Genomic DNA, 21,406 nt, shown 5'->3' on the forward strand with positions numbered 1-21,406 from the left:
TTCAAAAATAACTTTTAGACTTGTTTGATGTAGTATTATATTGCTGTGATTATTGTTGTTATTGTTAATATTATTATTGGTTCATGGATGAAATCTTAAAATATCTATATTTTGGTTTTAGTTGTGTGTTTGGTTTCTGCATTTGGAATTAGACTTTTGCCATACTGGTTGCAACTTTATACTTTGTAAAGCAGTTACTCAAATTGAACGTTGAACTTGAACTTCCAACTGATGTGCAAAAGTTAATACAGTCATGTATTGTCTTGAGTAATGTGTGTAATTAGGCAGCTGTGAACCATGTCAGCACATGCTTACAGCGGGCTGGGACAGCTGCTGCAGAAAGAAATACTGTCTATGGCACAGAGAGATAGAATAGAATAGCCTAATCAAAAGCTAATGATTGTGCAGATTTTCTGCCAAGCGGCTGTTGACTTTTTTGCCTGATCACAAATAACAACTTCATAATGTTTAATTGCGGCAAAATTAGCCTGTAATTAAACAATCCATTACATATTTTCATATTATAGATGAACATATTGATATCAATAAACCTACGGTTTATCAGGGTTTGTTTTGGGGTTTTTTCTGTACAGGTATATCTTCAACAGCTGAAAACGGACCTTCGCCTTTATAAAGAGTTTCTCAGTCTTTCGCACTGTCTCATTTGTCGGTGAGGCCGGCGGGGCGGATCCCACACTAGAGTGAAATAGAAAAATAAAACAACACAACAATAATAACAACTTGACCGTTTCGTACAATTCGCAAGCAAGCTCCCCTGTGGATACATACCATCAAGGTGGGTGAACCCGTAGTCGTGCTACCGAGATAACGCCGCTCATCGTCCGGCTGCTGGCTTAGCACGCGTCGCTGTAGCTACCAGACAACCAAGCTAGCAATGCGTGAAGATGCTACCTAAGTCAATGTGCTAACGGTTGTGCGGCAAGGGCCATTTTACCAAACCTCAGAGATAGCAACAACGAACTGACCACACTGTTGGGGGGAATGTTAGCCACACAGCTGCTGTCGAAGACACAGCTTTGTGGCTGTAGTTGTAGTGAAAATATGGAGAAATAGATAATTGCGTGGTTAAAATCCGTCCTCTCCTCAGTTCACACACAGTTCAGACCAAAGTTAGCTAGTGTCCATGAATAAATGGGTTTTGAGGCTTAAGGGAGGTCGTAAGACTAGTGGACTTATTTAGTTACGAAGCTATATTTCATGTCTTTATATCGCTTACAGTTGTGCACCACCTGCAGTACAAAGCTACTACAGTTGTTACTTGCTGTTCTTCTTGTGCCATTAATTCCCACTTCAGCCGCTCCCACCACTTTCGTTATTACGATGTTTACTGTTAATACATGTGTAATCTCTTTGACGTTTGATTCCGGTGACAGTCATCTTATCTGTCAATCTATTCGTCTTGGCCCATTGTGTCATGCAATCTGATGTAGAAGTGATAACGTTAGTTCATAACACCACCAATAAACTGAAAGGGACATCAACCAGCAACACATTTTATAAACAGTAGTACAAGTTATTGTTTAAGCAAAACGGCCAAAACATCTTTTTACAGGTTCCAGCTTCACTTGGTGGTTCGTCCATGTTTTTTACTTTCTGATTTGAAAAGACTGAACTCTTACCTTCAGATTTTGAACTATTTGTAAATTGAAAACAAAAAACATTTGAATATGTTGATTTGGGCTTTTGTAAACTATGATGGACGTTTTAAGAATACAATGATCCAACCTTATCTCCTGATATTGGTATCGATACCTCAACTCGTAACTGCAGATAATAATTGCTAATCCAAATAGCTTTTCCTTTCTATTTCACACATTTAAAACCTGTATTCTTCGCTGCATAAAGTTGGTTGTTTTGAAGTACACATAACTGAGTTGTGCGCCTGCCGGAGCTGAATTAATGTAATGTAATGACATTGACAAAGAAACTGCATCGGCACTGATGCTGATCTGGAGTATTTGATTGGTGCATTTTCCACTATTATTGACCGTTTACAGACCAAGTGATTCATTATACTGAGAAAATAATCGACAGAATAATCTATATAGAAAGTAATTAGTTAGTTAGCCGTTGCCTTAATCTCAAGATATCCTCCACAATAGTCGTCATGTAGCATTTAGTGACTTAAAAGGCGGTTCAACCATAGTTTTGACTTGTTCAAGTCATTCAACAACTAATCCTTTGTTTTTTTTTATGTATATAATATCTATATGTGGAGGCCTCTTTTTATTACCACTAGAAGTTAACCATTCACACTTCATCATTTCCAGATGCCCTCAGCGATGAATGCAAATAGGATGGTGCAGTCTGCCAGCCCAGATGTGGGATCCGCTCCAGGGTCAATGGGCAATTTTGGCGGACAGCCCGAAGTTATGAAGCAAGTGCTGTGTGTCCTCGACAAGAAGGTCCGCAACATGGAGAAGAAAAAGGTGAGTTCAGTCCAGAGCCATTTGTTTCCAGATCCTTCCTGATAACGACATTCCTACGTCTCTGTTGTGTACAGTATGAGGCGTGACGGGTGTCCCACGCAGAAGCAATCCATAGCTGAAGGGCCTTGAAAAATGTAATTGGTCTCTATTTTTAAGACGCATTAACATTTAGAACATGTATTCTATTACAGAGTAAACTGGATGACTATCAAGTCAGGAAGGATAAAGGGGAGCGTCTCAATCAGGACCAGCTGGTGGGTGCATTGAAGCCTTCATCATTTTGTACATAAGAACAAATCATCCTGTAATTCTTTAAGCGTTTTATAACCTAGTAATGTGTCATGTTCCTTTTGTCTTTCTAGGATGCACTCACCAAATTCCAGGAAATCACATATAACTTGGAATTTGGCCGCGAGTTGCAGAAGACGTTCATCACACTGGGGCAAGATGTAAGGGTGACTGTTTTTTTTGTGTGTGAAAATGTTCCCTCGGAGTGTTTTTCACCCTGACTTTTAGTAACTTGACTTTATTGTGGCTCATGTATATTATCATTAGATCCAGAAGATGGTGAAGAAGTCCGCACGGCGGGAGCAGCTGCAGCGGGAGGAGGCAGAGCAAAGGAGGCTGAAGACAATTCTGGAGCTGCAGTTCCTTCTGGACCAGCTGGGAGAGGACAATGTGCGGCAGGACCTGAAGCAGGGAGTCGGCGGCTCACCACCGCTGACGGACGCAGACCTTGCAGCTTTTGATGAGTTCTACAAGCTAGTGGGGCCAGACCGTGACCGGAACGTCAGGTAGGTCGGAGACGTTGATACCTGGGTGAGGTTGAGATGTAAAAGACTTGATTTAGTCTTTAACAAGAGGATCCGTTCAACTTATCTCTACACGTGCAGGTTGGTCGACCAGTATGAAGAAGCATCTGTGCACCTCTGGGACCTGCTGGAGGGGAAGGACAAGGCCGTGCTCGGGACAACGTGTAAGTGAAATTGAATTAGGAGACTACGAATGATTGCGAGCAGTAGAGCTCAATATGTTGTCAATGATTGCTTTCGCTTATTATTTTCAGCACACACTGCAGTAATTTGGCAGAAAACTAATTGGCAACCGTTTTGATAATCAGTTAATCATTTAGGGGAATTTTTGAGAAAGGTTTTAAACAAAAAAAGAGTTGTCAAATGATCTAAACATAACCTTCTAGTCATAAGGCACTGCAGGCCACTAACCAGTCTTAATATGTCAATGTAGCATGTGCATTGTATTTTGTTAATGCAGCTTGTGCGCAGTGTTGTGATGTGAAAAACCGGGGCTCGGGGATATGGGCGTACTGCATTCTCAGCGATCCGGCCTCAGGACTCGCAGTGCTGCATTCTGCTTGGGGGGGCTGAGCGCTGTGGACTTACCCTGACTCAGCAGCGGGGCAGGGTGCCAGTGGCCCTGCCGCCTGTGGCTCCACTGGTCAGATCTCTGGAGCCACTTTAGGATACTGGTGAGCCAGTTCGCTTTAGTGACACCGGCCAACACATTCACCTCAGAAAGGAGGTCTCACTTGGGGACTCAGGGTGATATTTATTCAGGCAGCAGACTTCTTGGCCTGACGCCTGAGGCAGTAAAGGAAATAACACTGACCTGCTTACTAAAGCCTGAGTGAGCAGGCTCTTCTAGTACTTTCTAGTGAATCGCAAGTCACGATTGTTATAGTATCATATTTATTATCTGGCCAGTCAACAGTTTAGGACATTTTAGCCCATTGGATTTCCTAAAATCATAGATTTATGTTCATGCTGCCGTAGTTTTTAGGTTATTATCAGCGGTGCCGGCCAAAAAGAGTGCAGTGCAGAGAGGCGGCGATTAGCTATCCAGACAAGCAAAACAGAGAGACTTGTTTGCACTAAAATGCCGATCTATGTAAACAAAGCACAGAGAAGCTCTGATTTATACACAGAGAGAGAGAACTTACTCCACTATACCTTTACATTGCAATTAGTTGTTTCCTTCTATATTAATACTCTGTATCCTGTACATAGAACCTTTAAGCTTTGATTATTGCTTTTGCTGATTTCATTTGAAGTACTGAATTATATAGAAGTTTTCAGAGGCCTCAAAGTGGATATTTTATTTTGTTTTCTGTCATACTCACAATGTTGAGTTTGGGACTAAAAAACACTCCATTTAGCTTTGATTGCTGCATTTTGAAGTCCGGCTGCTCGCTGAACTTAAATGATCTTATGCCTTCAGTCATATCGCCTGCTGATGTAGTGGTTCACCTTTACACTGTGATCTGTAGGCTTTTAGCTTTTTTATTTAGTTTTTTAACCTGTTTTTACTGCTGAATCAGTTTGACATCCTGGATATTTACCCTTGTGTCTGCTACTCTCTGAAATAGTTTTACATTGTTTTCCAAATATTGGATATTTCTACAGGGAGAGCTGTTAGTGACAGTGTGAGCTCCACAGATTGTTGTGATTTGTATGGATTGCTTTTGATTTAATTGCTCACTATATTCTTCCTCTCCTAGACAAGGCACTGAGAGAGACTTTGGACCAGGTTCTGCTGAGTGGGTACTTTGACCGGGTTCCATCTCACCAAAATGGAGTGTGTGAGGAGGAGGAGGAGGAGGAGGAAGAGGAGGAAGAGCCAGCCTCAGCGGTGGCGGCGGCTGTGACAGCAGCAGCAGCAGCAGCAGCCCCCGCTGTAGCAGCTGAATCGTCAGAAGCAGAAGAGCAGAGTCAGACTGCTGATCCAGGTCCTGATCGCTCTCCGAAGTCATGACATTAAACTCACTGTTTTTTTTTTAAATGCTCATGTAATGAAGCCGTAACATTATCGGCTCTGCATTCTCTAAATAGTTTTTCTCTTCACAGAAACTGAAATAATTGAGGAGTTCACAGATTCCATTGCGGTGGAAACAACAGAGGTGAGATTAATTTTCCTCTTTCCAGTAAAGTCTTGGGGCTGATATTATCTCTGTGCTGATTTATTTTTTTTTGTTCCCTCCAGTTTATAAACCGACAGTTCATTCCAGACGGCCCGTACAGCGGCAGTGAGAAGGAGCAGGGCGATGAGTGGACCACGGAAACAGAGGTACGCTGCAGGGATGTTGGTTTTCTGGGATTTTTACTTTTTTACTGTTTTCCTCTCTTGTGTTGATGAATATTTTTCCTGCTGTAGATGCAGCCACAACAATAGAAACTAAATGTTTCATTAAACAACTAAATACTCTTTACTCAAATAAGCAATGTGGCTGCTGCTGTTATCACGTGACATCTGCCTTTTCATGTTGAAACTGGTTATGTGATGTTCAGATTAGATGCATTCATCAGTGAAAGAAGAGAAAGTAATTTTCAGATGTTTTATCCATTTGGCCGGTTTTGTTAGTGGTAATCAGATCTGTAGAATCCTGCAGGTGATTGTTGTGTCCCATGATTTATAAGGGAGCTAACTATAGGTGACGTAGTCATGAACATTTGTTGGCAACCGTGACACAATACCTGGTCAATATTTAAATGGATCTCCTTTATCACTCGCTTAAGCTCGGGGACACTACGGCACTAACTAGGCGCCCACTGTGCAAATACTGATAACGGAAAATAACTTAATCAAGAAAAATAATAGATTCATTTTCACTATTACTATGTCTCAGGATTTGAGACAAAGACAGCCATTTAGCTCTAAATGCTTTTATTTTTTACAGGATATTCAATCTTTCAACCTTTATTTCATTATAATACATTTCTTGCTCCAAATACTTATAGCCTTAATACAGTCCCTGTAAAGTAAGAAGTCAAAGTATGTTTATGAATATTTTGTTTGTACACCCCCCGGCGTTTGAGAGAATGCTTTAAACAACACGTTGAGCATAAACACCTTCGTGCATGCTCGTAGCTCGTTAGCAACTAGCATCCAAAAAGCTTCATACCAGTTTTCAATTACACCTCGTCATGTATGTTCCTTATTCACCTGTTCTGCCCGTCTTCCGCTCTCAGGCAGTCGGTGCCATGCAGCAGCAGCAGCAGCAGCAGCAGCAGCCTGTGGCTTCACCTGTTGCTCTGGAGACCCACCCTTTGAACTTGGTGTCTCCTGTGCCGCCCTCTGACCCCATAGTCAGGAAGCAGGTGGTGCAGGACTTAATGGAACAGATGCAGGGAACGTACAACTTCATGCAGGTGGGAACTTTGTGCTAGTAACGACTGTTGACTGTAGATAATTAAATACTGTTGCTCATCACATCTCTGCTCTCAGGACTCTATGCTGGAGTTTGACGGACAACCCATCGATCCTGCTATTGTCTCAGCACAGCCGATGAAACCTGCTCAGAACATGGACTTACCACAGATGGTGTGTCCTCCAGGTATGTTCTACAAAGAGAAATTTAGTTCTGATGTGTTGTGTTAACGTCATACTACATCATACTGATCTTCTTAGTTCACCCAGAGTCCCGGCTATCGCAACCCAACACTGTTCCTGTCCAAGCTGAGCCCACACAAGTAAGCAATCAATCGTGAATGGACAACACTGATTGTGTGGTTAAACACATTTTGAGAGAGAATATGTTTAATTTCTACTTTTGTTTTCAGGTTCCTATCGTCTCCCCAACTCCGCCCCCCATATATCAAACCTCACACACGCCAGATCCTCGACCCTCAACAGAAACTATCGACCCCATCCAGGTAAACATGCTGCTCTGTGAAAGAGTCTCTTTGTGTGAAAAAGTGTCTAACTTGAGACATTTTTATTTGGGCAAACGTCTTATTTAACGTTCATATTTTTAAATTTAAGAATGATCAAAACATATTGATACTCCTCAAAGCAAGGTACCGCATAAGCATACGAACAGAGACAGTATTTAGCAGACTAAACATACTGGAATCAGCCTGTAGAATGCCCAACTTATGCAAGTATTTAGTTAAAGGTTGCTAAATTATTTAAATAGTCGGGGAAAATACCAAGGACATGACCTCAGTTAACAACATAAATCATATCTTCATCTAATTTTTTAATCCTGCCAAGAAAATTTAAAGAAATGGAATTTAATAGTAAAACTGCACTTAAATAATAAATGACGTTGAGAAATGTTTCGGCCTGCTGAACTTGTGTGGTCCCTGTTCGACAGACCTCCATGTCCTTGTCGTTGGAGCAGCCTCCGCCCTCTGCAGCTCACCCGCCCGTCTCTCAAACGCAAGTTTTCCAGCCTGTGTCCAAAGCTCCACACGGCAGCGGCATCAATGTCAACGCTGCACCATTCCAGTCAATGCAGACAGTAAGAAACTCGTAACATTACTGAAGAATTGCCCACGTTGTCAAATAATATATATATATGAAAATCATTTAATGTGAATATTTGACATGTCGTGCAGTTAAAAAAGGTCTCTGCAGGACTTCGTGCACCACTGTCTGTGGAATTTAAATAGAAAATCACCAATGACTGCCAGTAGGAATTGCTTGTGGAGTCCTTAAGTGCCCTCTCATCATATTGCAGTTGTATGGGTTTGTAGTGAAGCGGCTATGTCCAGGAAATAATGAGTAACGGCCTTAACTCCTAATGCGCCCGTGACCTTTCCTCTGGTTTTGGCTTCACCACAATGTGGCCCTTGTTCTCCTCTCAGGTGTTCAACCTCAATGCCCCGGTCCCACCAGCTAATGAGACGGAGGCTTTGAACCAGGCCAGCCAATACCAGGACAGCTATAACCAAGCCTTCAGCAGTCAGCCGCAGCCGCAGCTTCCTGTGGAGGAGGCCGAGATGCAGTCAGAACAACTACAATCTGGTGGGCTGATTTTAAGCTTTCTTCATTATTTACTTGCTGGATTGATTGTGCCAGATTTACCTTCCTGCCTTTATGTAAATACAGTGTGTTCAGCTTTGACTGAAGGTTGACTTGCATCTGTTCTGGGGCAAACCAACTCTGTTTTTTTTTTTAGTAGTTGGTGCCTTCCATTCCCAAGACCAGTCAGGAGGCCATCAGCAGCCTCCCCAGCAGGGCCCAGGCTTCGTCAGGCAGGGTCAGTCCTTCTACAACAGCAGAGGCATGTCTCGCGGTGGACCTCGCAATGCCAGAGGCATGATCAACGGCTACAGAGGCTCATCCAACGGATTCAGAGGTGAGCTCACAACCACGTTGCAGCCTCTGATGCTGAAAAATGAAGCCAACGCCAAAGTGCCATAAACTGCTGTTCCTGGAATGGCCACTTGGAACGGCTCCAAAAGCGAGTTGTTATTGTTGCGCAGGTTTTTTGTTTTGTTTTTACCACCTTTTGAGGTACAATGAGGGGGAACACATGAGAAGAATCTTTACACCTTTTAAACTATTAAATGTTATTGTTTTGCATTTAATGATCCATATTACAGTGCTCTTAAAAAAGAAACATGAAGTGAATTTAATTCCTCTGTGTGTATTTAACCTAATGCTGCTGTTGTCTTTAAGTTAATTTTAAGACATTCTGATTAATTTAGAATATTTTTATATGTTTTTGTGGAGTTGATACTCAGCAGTGACTTACATTAAAGTGACACATGTGCTTGTTGTCATGTAAAATTGCATGCATGTCTGAAAGGGGCTAAAGAGCCAGAGTTTGTTTTATTGTTGATCTCAAGAGAAGCATTTTAAGTGTTAAACTCTTCCTATTTTAGGTGGCTACGATGGTTATCGCCCTCCTTTCACCAACGCTCCAAACTCTGGTTATGGACAGACTCAGTTCAACACACCTCGGGATTACTCAAACGGGAATTATCAGAGGGTATGAAAGAGCTATTCAGACCTCACACTGGATGTGTTAATGGCATCTTTGCTGTCTCTAGGAGTAGTTTCTAAAATGTCTTTTCCCCCCTTCTGTTGCTCAAGGATGGTTACCAACCAAACTACAAACGCGGAGCTGGTCAGGGACCCAGAGGAGTGTCGAGAGGCAGCACTCAGGCGATACGATCCTGAAAAGGCCTTTCATAATGACTGTGACTGATTAACTTGCACCACACTGAGAATTCAAGATTGCATTTGCCCAAGCTCACTCATGTTCTCTCTTTTTTTTTTTTTTTAATTCTTCATCAGTGGTATTTTTCCTGTCTCTTTAAATCAAAGTAATGCCTGCTTTGATATTTGGAAATATTAAAACATTTAAAGTCAAACACAAGCTGAGTTGTAAATCCAATCATCGGTTTACATAAAACCATGTGTTAACAATATTCCTGTAAACTTGAAAGATTTCATAAGTTATTTTTTGTATAAAAAAATGCACCTGCCACTGCTGGTCCAACCCTTGGGAGTTTATTCCCCTTCTCGGTTCTTTTTCTGTCATTTTGGTTCTAAAAAAAAAGAAAGCGTTTTATGTTCAATGAGCTCCCGTTTCCTTGTTTGTAAATTGATGTTGCTTCAAGAGTTTCAATAAAGTTGTGTTGCATACCCCATGCTTCAGCCTCAGCTCTCTGCTGTACAGTAACAAGAGTCAGTGAAAATGTGTCAACTACTAAATGCTGCAGTGGATCATTATCTGTTCTAATGATTACTTTGTACTCTGGGTTGATTTAGTTTATTTTTAATGTTTCACTTATTGCATTACATTTCAGCAGCCTGTGATACAGCAACATTTTGCTCAAATCACTTTAGAAACGGGGCTGTACATTTTAAATTATTTATTATTATTTAACCGCGACAATAAGCAGTTTTAAGTTTAATTTGGCCGTTAAGATAAATGTCATTCCTTGCATTAAATTCCCGACAATTGCTTTGAAGAAACCAAAAATGATTGTTCACGTGTTTGGAAGTTGTGCTGCCAGACAGCCCCGTGCTCATGAGGAGGATTATGGTTATTATCCCCGGAGCGGCTGCTCGCAGGCAGAATTACCTCCGTCGTTGGAATTACCAGTCTCGATTTAAACCGTTACTGGATCCCAAATGCCAATCATCGTCACACCTCTTAAAGCATCAAGGTAAATGAAGCAATGTTGCTCTTCGACAAAATGCTGTCCGAAAACGGAACCATGGTTGAAAGATTTAAAATTGTTCTCGTTGACCACCCACTCAGTCCAAACCCCGGAGATAAACTACTTATGCTAAAGAAACCCACAACATATTCACATTTTAAACATGATAACCGCTTTATTTTTTGACACAGTTGCTTAAAGAAATACTTAATCGATGTATCAAGATAGCTGCAGTTTAAGTCTAATCGTTTCAGTTGTAGAGATTTCCACCTGTCAGACTAAATTCAGGGAATTTTTAGGCTCTATTCCGGAAACCGTCGCGTAGATATGACGTTACACTTGGGGTCCTCCGTGAACCGATGTCTCCACGTGAGTGTATCAACAGCATGATGGCGTGCATGTAAAATTCAGCCCTGGACTTGTTTGAATTGTATGAAGATTGAACAACAACCAGTTTGTGTGACAGAAGGTAACTTTATTAGAAACGAAGCGTTTAATTCTGTGTTCCTTCATCGCGTTGTGGAAGAGTTTGGTTCCCTTGTTGCCGTTAACTCTCCATTTGTTTTGGCAGCAAGTTAGGTCGAGTCAATCCTTCCTCCCCATTTCATTTTGACATAACTTTATGGGTGGTTCTACAACGTTTAATGTCGTACTGTATCTCTGATGTTTTCTTCTATATGTGTTTTTTCTGACTTCCCTCAGTGGCAGTGAACAATGGCGACCGTCCGCAAGAAGGTGGACAACAGGATTCGTGTCCAGATAGAGAATGGTGTCGCTCTGCACCATCGGACCATATATGTGGTGGTGGGAGATCGCGGGAGAGATCAGGTAATCCTTCCCTCCCTGTTCTTTTCAGGCACATTTACCAGTTAAAATTAGATTTCAATGCATGTTTACATATGTCTCTTTACATGGGGAATGAAACCTATTAAAACTGTCTCTGATCCAGGTTGTGATTCTGCATCACATGCTGTCTAAAGCAACCGTCAAAGCACGACCGTCTGTACTCTGGTGCTACAAGAAAGACCTAGGATTCAGCAGGTGTGTGTGTGACTAAACTCATCTCAAGAGATTTAGCTGTTTGCCGTTGATTGTGTCAAAAGGAAGAAGGGTGATTGATTTGTCAAAATTGTCTGAAACAGCAATCGGAAGAAGCGCATGAGACAGCTGCAGAAGAAGATAAAAACCGGCACTTTGAATCTGAATCAGGATGACCCGTTTGAACTCTTCATCGCGGCAACCAACATCCGATACTGTTACTACAACGAGACGCACAAGATCCTGGGGAACACCTACGGCATGTGTGTCCTGCAGGTGAGTTACGTGAGGACAGATGTTGGGAGCCGCTGCTGTAGAATACATGTGTTTGACTCTTAAACTCTTTTGTTTTTTTGTGCCACACAGGACTTTGAAGCCCTCACTCCCAATCTCTTGGCGAGAACCGTTGAGACGGTAGAAGGAGGTGGTATAGTGGTGATTCTGCTCAGGACAATGAACTCTCTCAAGCAGCTTTACACTATGACTATGGTAAGACCATAACCTGTTCCATCTCCATACACGTCAAACTCTGTTTGCTTGACTTAGGATGAATGTTGGTTGTTTTCATCCAGGACGTACACTCTCGATACCGGACAGAGGCTCATCAGGACGTGGTGGGACGGTTCAATGAGAGGTAAGCGCTCCTCTGACTTTCATGGAATATATATATATATATATATATATATATATATATATATATATATATATTTTCATTTTGTTCCACTGTCTCTAGATTCATTCTGTCGCTTGCATCCTGCAAAAACTGTGTTGTCATCGATGACCAACTCAACGTCCTGCCAATCTCCAGCCACATGGCGAACATCAAGCCTGTCCCTCCGAAGACTCAGGTAATTATATTAGAGTAGAAACAACTATTTGTTCAATCAGTTAGTTGATCAACAGACAATAATCTATCGATTATATGTTTAAGTAATTATCAATTAAATGTGAAGAACATTTACTGTTTCCAGAGCTCCTATGTGAATTTTCTGCTTTTCTCTGTTTTATATCATTTTAAAGTAAATATTACCGGGTTTTGGACATTTGGTTGAAAAATAACAAGATATTTAATAAAGTCGTCTTTGGCTCAGGGAAATTGTGGCAGGCATCTTTCAGTTTCATTTATTGTTACACCGTTTATCTATATGCACAAATGTAGATCCACAACAATAACATCAAAAAGCACAATTCACTGCTTTGCTTGTACAAAATGTAGATTACACAGGTTTTAGCTAACGCTAGCTACCGGGGGGAAGTAAATCACTATCCTCGTCCTGTTCTTGACTCACTGCGTTTGTGCCGTAAATTGGGCCTTCATTTCCCAGAGAGATCGAGCCTGGTGGCAGACAGAGTTGCATTGCTAAAGTCAGGCTTATAGGGAACCAACCTAAACGATCAACATTTACTTCATAATAAGCTAAAGAAAAAAACCGAATCCTTTATGAAGTTTGCCTACTTGCTGCTCCTTGATGTCTGACCCGTTGTCTCCTCCCCTTCAGGAGGATGGTTTGTCTCCAGGAGAACAAGAGCTGAAGGATCTGAAGGAGTCCCTTAAGGACACGCAGCCTGTGGGTGTGTTAGTGGAATGCTGCAGGACCATGGACCAGGTCAGGACCTCTCAATAAAGACATTTACCAAGTCTAACTTTTAATGAATGCACTAAAAACATTTTCACTCACGGCACTTCACCGACAGATCACAACAATGCTCCATAGACATCACACCTCAGAAGCCGTAATATTGTAATAACTGTCGATGTTTGTATTGCCCTCTAGGCTAAAGGATTGCTGAAGTTCATTGAGGCGACCTCGGAGAAGAATCTGAGGAGTACCGTGGCTATGACCGCTGCCCGTGGTCGAGGCAAGTCTGCAGCACTGGGGCTGGCTGTGGCTGGAGCGGTGGCTTTTGGGTACAGATTCGTTTTATCTCATTAAAATGGTCCGTTTTGTCTATTACATTGTCTTGCATGTTTTTGCTAATGATGGTTTGACATTCTTTACAGCTACTCCAACATCTTTGTAACCTCACCGAGCCCGGACAACCTCCATACCATGTTTGAATTCATCTTCAAAGGCTTTGATGCGCTCCAGTATCAGGTAACCTGCCTGAGATGCTTCTCTAGATCAGCGGCAGTACATTCATGGTGTTGACAATAACCAGTTTATATATATATATATATATATTGCATTTGTAGGAGCATCTTGATTATGAGATCATCCAGTCTTTGAATCCAGACTTCAACAAAGCTGTGGTGCGGGTGAACATCTTCAAAGAACACCGACAGACAATTCAGGTAAACAAGACCATACCGCTCTTCTCCGCTTCTTGTTTGTGTTTACAGTCGTTAGTGAAATACTCATATCTCTTCCTGTTCATGCGACCCACAGTACATTCACCCAGGCGATGCAGTGAAGCTGGGCCAGGCTGAACTGCTGGTAATTGACGAGGCGGCGGCCATCCCTCTACCTCTGGTTAAGACACTGCTGGGGCCTTATCTGGTTTTCATGGCTTCGACCATCAACGGGTCAGTAAGGGGGCTGGATGATATTGCATAATCAAATGCAACATTGCTTTGGTCCAAAAAGGATTACACACAGACATTTGGAGAAACTATTTTGAGTAATATGGATTTTATGACCAGTGATGTAGAAGTAATATTTGTACGGCTGCAAAACATATTCTCGATACATTGTTTGGTGTATAAATTGTCACAAATTCATAAAAATATCTGTCACAGTTTACTAAACCCAAGTTAACAAATTTAAATTGCTTGTTTTGTTTGACCAGAAGTTTAAACCCCAAATATATTCAGTTTAGTATCGTAGAACGAAGAAAACATTCACAATTGAGAAGCTGCAACCAGTGATTATAATTAATCAATTACTGAAATAGTTAATATTTCCATTGATTCATGAATTGCTTCTTCATTTCAGCTCAAGCTATTTGCATTTCTCTGCAGGTATGAAGGCACCGGTCGCTCTCTTTCAATCAAACTGATTCAGCAGTTGAGGCAGCAGAGTGCCGACAGTCAGCAGAGCAATGCATCCTTGAACAGGATCACCACCACAGAGAGGCTGGCAGCCGGTAAATATCCCGGTGTTTTTTTATTATCTATGTATCTGTGTAACTGCCATGTTTCTCTGAAAACGGTGGATTGCTCCCTCTGGGTTGGGAGGGAGTTGCTGCCCGAAGTGAAGCAGTTAAAGTATCTCTGGGCAGGAGATGGATGGATGGACTGACTGCTGTTTGTCCGTCTCTGTTCACAGCTCGCATTCTCCATGAGGTTTCTCTTTACGAGTCTATTCGGTACGCTCCAGGGGATGCAGTTGAGAAGTGGCTGAATGACCTGCTCTGTCTCGACTGTCTGAACATACCCAGGCTCTTTTCTGGCTGCCCACTTCCTCAGACGTGTGACCTGTATCCTTCATGCACTTTAAAGGCTTAATGTTAGCCCAGGTTTAGACCGGGCCTGTCACCGTTATCTCGTACTACGGATTTTGTGTGACACGTAGACAGACTATACTATGATGTTATTATGACGTACTATACAATGACTTTTTATCACATACTAAACTAGGACATTTTTATTACATGTTATACTATTACTTTTTTTATGACATTTGTATGGCATACTATACTGTCACATTTCTGTCACATTTTTGTGGCATACAATACTATGATCTATTCATGACATGACTATGGCTTTTGTATTACTGACTATACTATGTCTTTACTGTCTCATACTATATGATGACTTTTTTCTTGCATTTTTTAAACATTCTATACTATGAGTTTTTTGCAAAATACAGGCGTTACTTTTTTATGAAATGATGTATGTCATTTCCTTAATCCACACGTTTCAGCTATTACGTGAACAGAGACACGCTCTTCTGTTACCACAAGGCATCGGAGGCTTTCCTGCAGAGGTTGATGGCCCTTTACGTGGCATCGCACTATAAGGTGATATTATTTGTTTGTATTCACATAACTTGCTTTTCCTCAAGGAGCACAATGTCCTCGACACGGTGTGAAGTCATTCTCGTGTTTATTCACTCAAATGATTTCTTGGGTCCAGAATTCACCAAATGACCTGCAGATGTTGTCCGATGCTCCGGCACATCACCTTTTCTGTCTCCTGCCACCGGTTCCTCCCACGCAGAACTCACTACCTGAGGTCCTCGCTGTGGTGCAGGTAAGACACTCCAGACCCCCTCATGAAACCAGAGTGAAGGCCATGCTGTTCATTTGAAAGCAAACCTCTGTGATAAGAGAGGTTTGTGATAATTAGTCAAGTTCAGAGGAAAGTCCTCCACCGAATCAGACATTCCTTATTTACTTAAAGCATTCAAAAACTATTTCAGCCTCTCCATCCTTTTTTTTTTTTTTTTTTTTTTTTTTTTTGTTGCTTGTATCTTATCTTTTCATTCGTCATGTTTATTGACTTGACTCACTGTATTCGTTTTTCTCTCCCTCAGGTGTGTCTGGAGGGAGAAATATCTCGGCAGTCCATCCTAAACAGTCTGTCCAGAGGAAAGAAGGCCTCTGGTGACCTCATTCCCTGGACGGTGTCAGAACAGGTGCCCCCACTGGTCATGAATTTCTTGACAAAGTCGTTACAGCTCACGTTTCCAAACATCCATAAAATCCTCTGCTCCTTTCGTTGTAGTTCCAAGACCCAGATTTTGGAAGCCTCTCTGGAGCCAGAGTTGTGCGAATTGCTGTTAATCCAGATTACCAAGGGGTAAGAGTTTGCCTACCTCTGCATGTTCACCCAGTTTTTAATTAATCAGGATGTACTGTATGTAACTGGTTTTCAACCGGTCCACTAGATGGGCTACGGCTCCAGAGCTCTCCAACTGCTGCAGATGTACTACGAGGGCAAGTTTCCCACCATGGATGAGAGCATGCAGTCGAGTCACAATGAGATCACCTCCGTCAGCAGTGAGGTAATACAATTAAATGTATTCAGCTATATTTAAAAGACTCCATTTCCTTACATGAAGTGTAACTAGAGTAAAAATACAATTTAGAGATTACACTAGACATCGGCCTTGTTGTCTCTTGACAGGCTGTCAGTCTGCTGGAGGAGGTGATCACTCCACGGAAGGAGCTCCCTCCTCTGCTGCTGAAGCTGAGTGAGAGGAGAGCAGAGAGACTGGACTATCTCGGAGTTTCTTTTGGTCTTACTACACTGCTACTCAAGTGAGTTTCCTTTAATATGGAGAAATGGTTCGTAATATTTTTGCAGATTATTAAATGTCAAAAATGTCTTTTGCAACCTGACAGGTTCTGGAAGAAAGCAGGGTTTACTCCAGTCTACTTGAGACAAACCCCTGTGAGTATAACAAATAAAGTTCTATGTTTATGTATGTTGTGCTGTTGTCACTTGCTGTAATTATTGTTGTGTGTGTGGTTGTCTGTAGAATGACCTGACAGGAGAGCACTCTTGTGTGATGCTAAAGGAGCTGAACACAGATGAAGTCACAGAGCAGAGCCAGTGGCTCTCTGCCTTCTGGAAAGGTGAACTTCCACAACATTTCCTGCACTGCCTCTGGAGATCTGGTTTGTTTAAACTTATCACAGTTTGACCGAACAGTTTTTTGTTCCCTTTAGATTTCCGTCGGCGCTTCCTGTCTCTCCTCTCCTACCAGTTCAGCAGCTTCCATCCAAGCCTGTCACTCAGCGTCCTGCAGAACAAGACGTCCAAGGAGGAGACGAGCAGTAAGACTCTTCTACTAACTAACCCTGATCAGATTTCCTCTGCGTCTCACAGACCCGATCTAACTTCTCTTTGACCGTCACAGTTCTGACTAGCTCTGAGCTGGCCTCCCAATTTAGTCCTTACGACCTCAAGCGTCTGGAATTGTATTCGAGGAGCATGGTGGACTACCACCTCATCATGGACCTGATCCCCACAGTCGCTCGCATGTTTTTCCTCAAGCAGCTGGGTGACGTCTCTCTCTCAGTCGGACAGTGTGTAAGTTCTCTCCCCCCCCCCCCCCATTGGTTATGTTGATTTCCATGTCATGAATAGTTTCCTTGCGATGGGTGTTGATTGTCCCTGTTTTGTTTCTTCTAGGCGTTACTGCTGGGTATAGGGTTACAGCACAAATCGGTAGATCAGCTCGAAAAGGAAATTGGACTCCCAAGCTCGCAGCTCATGGGACTCTTCAACCGCTTGATCCGGAAATGTGTACAAGTAAGAACATGATACATGACATTAAAAGCTGCCTTTAAAACTATTGGAACTACATTAATACTTTGAATGTGTTTACTATCCTAGGTCTTCACCAGTGTCCAAGAAAAAGCCATTGAGGCAGAGATGGCGACCTCAAAAGATGTTTCCATGGAGCCGACTGTCAGAAGCCTTACTGATGATCTGGTACGTGCTGAACAATGACTTAATCAAAACTGTCGTTTATCAAACAAAAATGCAAAACATTTGCTGTTTTCAACTTCTCATGTGAGAGTGAATCTGTGACCAACAGAAAGAAGCAGCTCAGGAGTTTGATGAGAAACACAAGCAGGATGTAGAGAAAGTGAAGGACATGGACATGGAAGAGTGAGTATGAGGTTATTTGTTTGAAGCATTATGAATTGGCAATATTTACTGCAGCTGTAATGATTTCTTTTTGTATTTACAGGTACAAGATCCGTGGAGATGATGAGGAATGGGACCAGGTGTTGAAGAAAGCAGGAAACACAGCTATTGTTAGCATCAAGAGGTATCGTGTTATTTTGGATCTTTGGCAAAAGTGTGTTTGTTGTAAAAAACATGTTTGTAATGATATACTACTCCCAACAGTGACAAGAAGAGGAAGTACGATGAAGGAAACACCAAAGGGGCTCCCGAGCACGGGAAAGGTAAAAAGAAGGAAATGCAACACGGCAAATTCAAGAAGAGCAAAGACAAGCGTGGCAAATTTGGAAAGATGGCGTGAGTGTAAATACAGCTGCGCTGATGGCACCGTGTGGGGGTTCAAAGCAGAATCAACATGATCTGTAGTTTGGAGAGCACCCCAAAGCCTGGATATCTGTTGATATTGTGTTTTTATTCTTAGACATTTTTTTACATTCTCACCGGGTTCATCTGTATTTCTACAGTATGTCATGACAAGTTTGTTGCTTTGATTTATGATGTGTGCAACATTGCACAGACTCTGTATATTAGCAGAAAATAACACACTTCCACTTGTTCTACTAAATAAATATCATTTACTTTCAGTTATTACAAACATTTTCTCCAGTATGTTAAAGGTTCTTGTAAAAACGTTTTAGAAAAGTTCTTCAAGCTGAAATGTGAGGTATATGATTGGCTGTAGGTTCCACTGAAAGGGTCACTTGAACACCTGAGGCTTTATAGCAGCCCACTTCAGTTTGAGCTGCTGTTTCACGGTGTCGGGTGCAAAGATACAGTCTATCGCCTGCTGGGAGAGTTTCCATACGTCTTCACGACTGAGCCCAAATGTGGAAGCTGCCAGCTGATATTCTTGAGACAAGTCTGTACTGAAGACTCCCTTATCATCAGTCTGTAATGTGACAAAGAATAAATCATTATTCACGTTAACCATTAAGTGTCAGTCATTCAAACTGTGTCATAAAAGTCTTGTATGGTATGCCATAGTATTTAAAAAAGTTAGAGTATAACATGTCATATTAGTTTGTCGAAAATAAAGCTATAAATAAAGTTATAAAAAGCCATCGTGTAGTATGTCAAAAAGGCCATAGTATATTATAAAATAAAACAAATTCATGGTATATGTCGTATAAATGTAATTAAAAAACTTATAGTATGTCTAAAAAAAGCAATAATATAGTATGTCATAGTACAATGTCGTATAGTACGTCATAAAAGAGCCATGGTAGATTAAGCCATAAGAAGCATAGTATTGCTTTCACATCTTTAGATTTTTTGGTAAAAACGTTGTATACATATTCAAAGTAAGGTAACAAATCACAGACTGAGGTGTAATGTTAGGAAACTTACACAAATGATACTTGGATGTCCCATCTGGTACCAGTACTTGAAATGATGTTTGGAGTAACACGGTACAGTTTGTCCTTTGACGTTTGATGTCAGGCAAAGCTCTACAAGAAGAAAGACCGCGTCAGCTTACTGCGCACAAACAGAAAATAATAATTTCATCTCACTCTTACCCAGCGGTATGTTGTTCGTCACCACTTTGTCAACAAGACTTTGAGATCCACCCACTTCAGGATGCAAGAAGGTGCCGTGACCGATCCTGTCTGGAGGAAGATTCAACAGCAAATCTGACTCCTCCAGCTGTGATGGTACCTGCAACAGTTGTTGTTGTAATGTCAGATCACAGATAATGTGACGACAGATACTGAACAACATTAAGGTCATACTTCTGAGAGGTGCAGTGACAACTTCAGTCCACAGTTCTTGGCCCTCTGCAGAGCTGGAAGTAGATCTTTGCCATGGCCAACCTTAAGATGAAAATTACGATTGTTGTATCAGTTCATCTTGGCACACTAAAGAGCACTTGAGCTCCACCACACTGGGATAAGTCACAGCTACTACTACTGATGCATATATTATGCAATATTGGCTGACCGTTGGATCTCCACTGAGGTCAAGTCCCACCACCAAACCGTCAGTAGACAGCATGAACTCCTCAGCAAGCTTCACGGTCTCCATTGCAACTTCAGTCCCATTCCTGCGGTCAATTGCCAGCAAAAACCTTCCGAGACAAATGGGCAGATTTAAAATTGTCACTCGAACACTATGCAGTGTTTTGGTGGTTTTATCACCAGTGAATAATGATGGGTGAGTGTGTGAAACATCTCACACACCCGGAGATACATTCGTGGACTTGTAGCGAGTTAAAATAAAACAGGCTTTGCCTACCTGACATCAATGTCCACTCCCTCACTTTTACACTGTTTGATGGCCTTGATGACAGTTTCAACATATCTGTTTTTTGTCAATCCTATAGGAAAAACACAACAAAACTCGTGAGCCTAATAATTTGATAAAATAATCCACTTCATCAAAATATAAGTAGACATCTTTACCTGTGTTTTTCTCCTCCCTTGGTGTACTCCTCAGCTCTAAATATTTGACGCCATCAGCCGCAAACTCCCTGATAACATCTGTAGCCACCTGGAGAGAAAGAAAAGAAACACCTGTCACTGATATATTGGGCAAAAAAAAAAGACCCTCTTCCTATTTTTGCCTAAAAGACAGAAAAAGCCGATTTAAATTTGAACAAACAGCTAAAACTCGCCATCAGGATGTCCTCCTCCGAGTCCACCAGCTGATGAATGACTTTGAAGACCTGAAAGCACCTGCGGACACACGCGCCATGTTGTTATAACGGTTAACAAAGACCCTCTTCCCACTATCGGTTCCCTATTGTCAGCATGAACACACTTTAATTGTTTACCACTGTATACAAAGAAACAAACCTACTTTAATGCCAACTGAATTGTTTCTATATCACTTTTGTATTTTTTTAAAACCAAATGATGTAACGACAAATTACACCAATTTATGGATTCGTCAATAACACTCGTGTTAAACTTTTTATTTGAGTTATACTCACTCCTCCAGGGTCCTCCGCTGGCCTTTACCGATAGCAGTCATGCCGTGCTCGATGTTGAGATGCGGTTTTCGGCTGATGAGCTTCTCGATGGTGTGGCAGCTGACGGAGCCGTTGAGGTGAGCGTGAAGCTCCTGGTGACAGTTAAAACGCCGACGTCAGCATGTGGCTACCTACAAATGTTGACTAAAATACATTTTACCGTGTTACTCCTCCGAGTGGCTTCTCTTCCCAAAAGATGTAACAATACTTTTGTGACTTACCACTTTTGGCAGCTCCCGATAAAAAACATCCGCTTCATTATCCATCACTAAATTGAACAACGCCTGCGATAATCCGTGAGCCCTGAGTAGTACTGTCTCTGCCAACTAGCCTCTGTTTTCAGTCCACATTTTCCTGTTGCACCAGAGTGCAACACAGAAATAAGCCCCCCTTTTGC

At 41.8% G+C, this 21,406-nt stretch overlaps 3 protein-coding genes across 5 annotated transcripts; 2 read left to right on the plus strand and 1 right to left on the minus strand.

The window, feature by feature from the left end:
- The first annotated feature begins 653 nt into the window (after positions 1–653).
- On the plus strand, positions 654–9,847 carry caprin1b (cell cycle associated protein 1b). 2 transcript variants are annotated; one of them, XM_031870398.1, is made up of 18 exons: positions 654–796; positions 2,292–2,450; positions 2,642–2,704; positions 2,813–2,899; positions 3,006–3,244; positions 3,344–3,426; positions 4,966–5,193; positions 5,312–5,364; positions 5,448–5,531; positions 6,434–6,613; positions 6,690–6,798; positions 6,873–6,934; positions 7,025–7,117; positions 7,561–7,707; positions 8,054–8,213; positions 8,368–8,547; positions 9,077–9,183; positions 9,288–9,847. In XM_031870398.1, exons 2-18 carry the CDS (start codon positions 2,292–2,294, stop codon positions 9,372–9,374), a joined length of 2,121 nt encoding a protein of 706 aa, XP_031726258.1. In that variant the 5' UTR covers positions 654–796; the 3' UTR covers positions 9,375–9,847. The 2 variants fall into 2 exon arrangements, with proteins under 2 accessions (XP_031726258.1, XP_031726267.1); XM_031870407.1 differs by having other exon boundaries at positions 8,371–8,547.
- An 872-nt stretch (positions 9,848–10,719) lies between these two features.
- nat10 (N-acetyltransferase 10) lies at positions 10,720–18,878 on the plus strand. Its single transcript, XM_031861290.1, has 29 exons — positions 10,720–10,832; positions 11,066–11,191; positions 11,313–11,404; positions 11,506–11,677; positions 11,768–11,890; positions 11,974–12,035; positions 12,135–12,249; positions 12,901–13,008; positions 13,177–13,310; positions 13,404–13,497; positions 13,596–13,694; positions 13,789–13,925; positions 14,361–14,485; positions 14,668–14,818; positions 15,265–15,361; positions 15,477–15,593; positions 15,877–15,978; positions 16,068–16,142; positions 16,231–16,347; positions 16,470–16,603; positions 16,688–16,736; positions 16,825–16,921; positions 17,015–17,122; positions 17,206–17,378; positions 17,481–17,600; positions 17,685–17,783; positions 17,890–17,963; positions 18,046–18,126; positions 18,207–18,878. Exons 2-29 carry the CDS (start codon positions 11,078–11,080, stop codon positions 18,340–18,342), a joined length of 3,105 nt encoding a protein of 1,034 aa, XP_031717150.1. The 5' UTR covers positions 10,720–10,832; positions 11,066–11,077; the 3' UTR covers positions 18,343–18,878.
- Positions 17,431–21,404, minus strand: mapda (N6-Methyl-AMP deaminase). Of its 2 annotated transcripts, none has more exons than XM_031861327.1 (10): positions 21,231–21,404; positions 20,971–21,101; positions 20,653–20,713; positions 20,441–20,528; positions 20,274–20,355; positions 19,980–20,106; positions 19,772–19,852; positions 19,559–19,697; positions 19,389–19,489; positions 17,431–18,930 (listed from the first exon to the last, which is right to left on the minus strand). In XM_031861327.1, the coding sequence occupies exons 1-10, from the start codon at positions 21,273–21,275 to the stop codon at positions 18,739–18,741; spliced, it is 1,047 nt and encodes a 348-aa protein (XP_031717187.1). In that variant the 5' UTR covers positions 21,276–21,404; the 3' UTR covers positions 17,431–18,738. The 2 variants fall into 2 exon arrangements, with proteins under 2 accessions (XP_031717187.1, XP_031717194.1); XM_031861334.1 differs by having other exon boundaries at positions 20,971–21,153; positions 21,231–21,322.
- Positions 21,405–21,406: the final 2 nt, after the last annotated feature.

This window comes from Anarrhichthys ocellatus, unplaced genomic scaffold (genome assembly GCF_004355925.1).
Source record: "Anarrhichthys ocellatus isolate YVR2014 unplaced genomic scaffold, GSC_Weel_1.0 scaffold2, whole genome shotgun sequence".
Taxonomy (NCBI): Eukaryota; Metazoa; Chordata; class Actinopteri; order Perciformes; family Anarhichadidae; genus Anarrhichthys; species Anarrhichthys ocellatus.

What these genes read in the sequence shown, in the direction of transcription:
- caprin1b (XM_031870398.1), top strand. Translation starts at nt 2,292, where the DNA reads ATGCCCTCAGCGATGAATGCAAATAGGATGGTGCAGTCTGCCAGCCCA. An exon ending in TTGCGGTGGAAACAACAGAG is followed by an intron (nt 5,365 to 5,447) that starts GTGAGATTAATT and finishes TGTTCCCTCCAG; the next exon opens with TTTATAAACCGACAGTTCAT. An exon ending in AGTGGACCACGGAAACAGAG is followed by an intron (nt 5,532 to 6,433) that starts GTACGCTGCAGG and finishes TTCCGCTCTCAG; the next exon opens with GCAGTCGGTGCCATGCAGCA.
- nat10 (XM_031861290.1), top strand. Translation starts at nt 11,078, where the DNA reads ATGGCGACCGTCCGCAAGAAGGTGGACAACAGGATTCGTGTCCAGATA. An exon ending in AGCTTTACACTATGACTATG is followed by an intron (nt 11,891 to 11,973) that starts GTAAGACCATAA and finishes GTTTTCATCCAG; the next exon opens with GACGTACACTCTCGATACCG. An exon ending in GCTCTCTGCCTTCTGGAAAG is followed by an intron (nt 16,922 to 17,014) that starts GTGAACTTCCAC and finishes TGTTCCCTTTAG; the next exon opens with ATTTCCGTCGGCGCTTCCTG.
- mapda (XM_031861327.1), bottom strand. Translation starts at nt 21,275, where the DNA reads ATGGATAATGAAGCGGATGTTTTTTATCGGGAGCTGCCAAAAGTG. An exon ending in TGTCACTGCACCTCTCAGAA is followed by an intron (nt 19,698 to 19,771) that starts GTATGACCTTAA and finishes CAACTGTTGCAG; the next exon opens with GTACCATCACAGCTGGAGGA. An exon ending in GACATCCAAGTATCATTTGT is followed by an intron (nt 18,931 to 19,388) that starts GTAAGTTTCCTA and finishes GTCACATTACAG; the next exon opens with ACTGATGATAAGGGAGTCTT.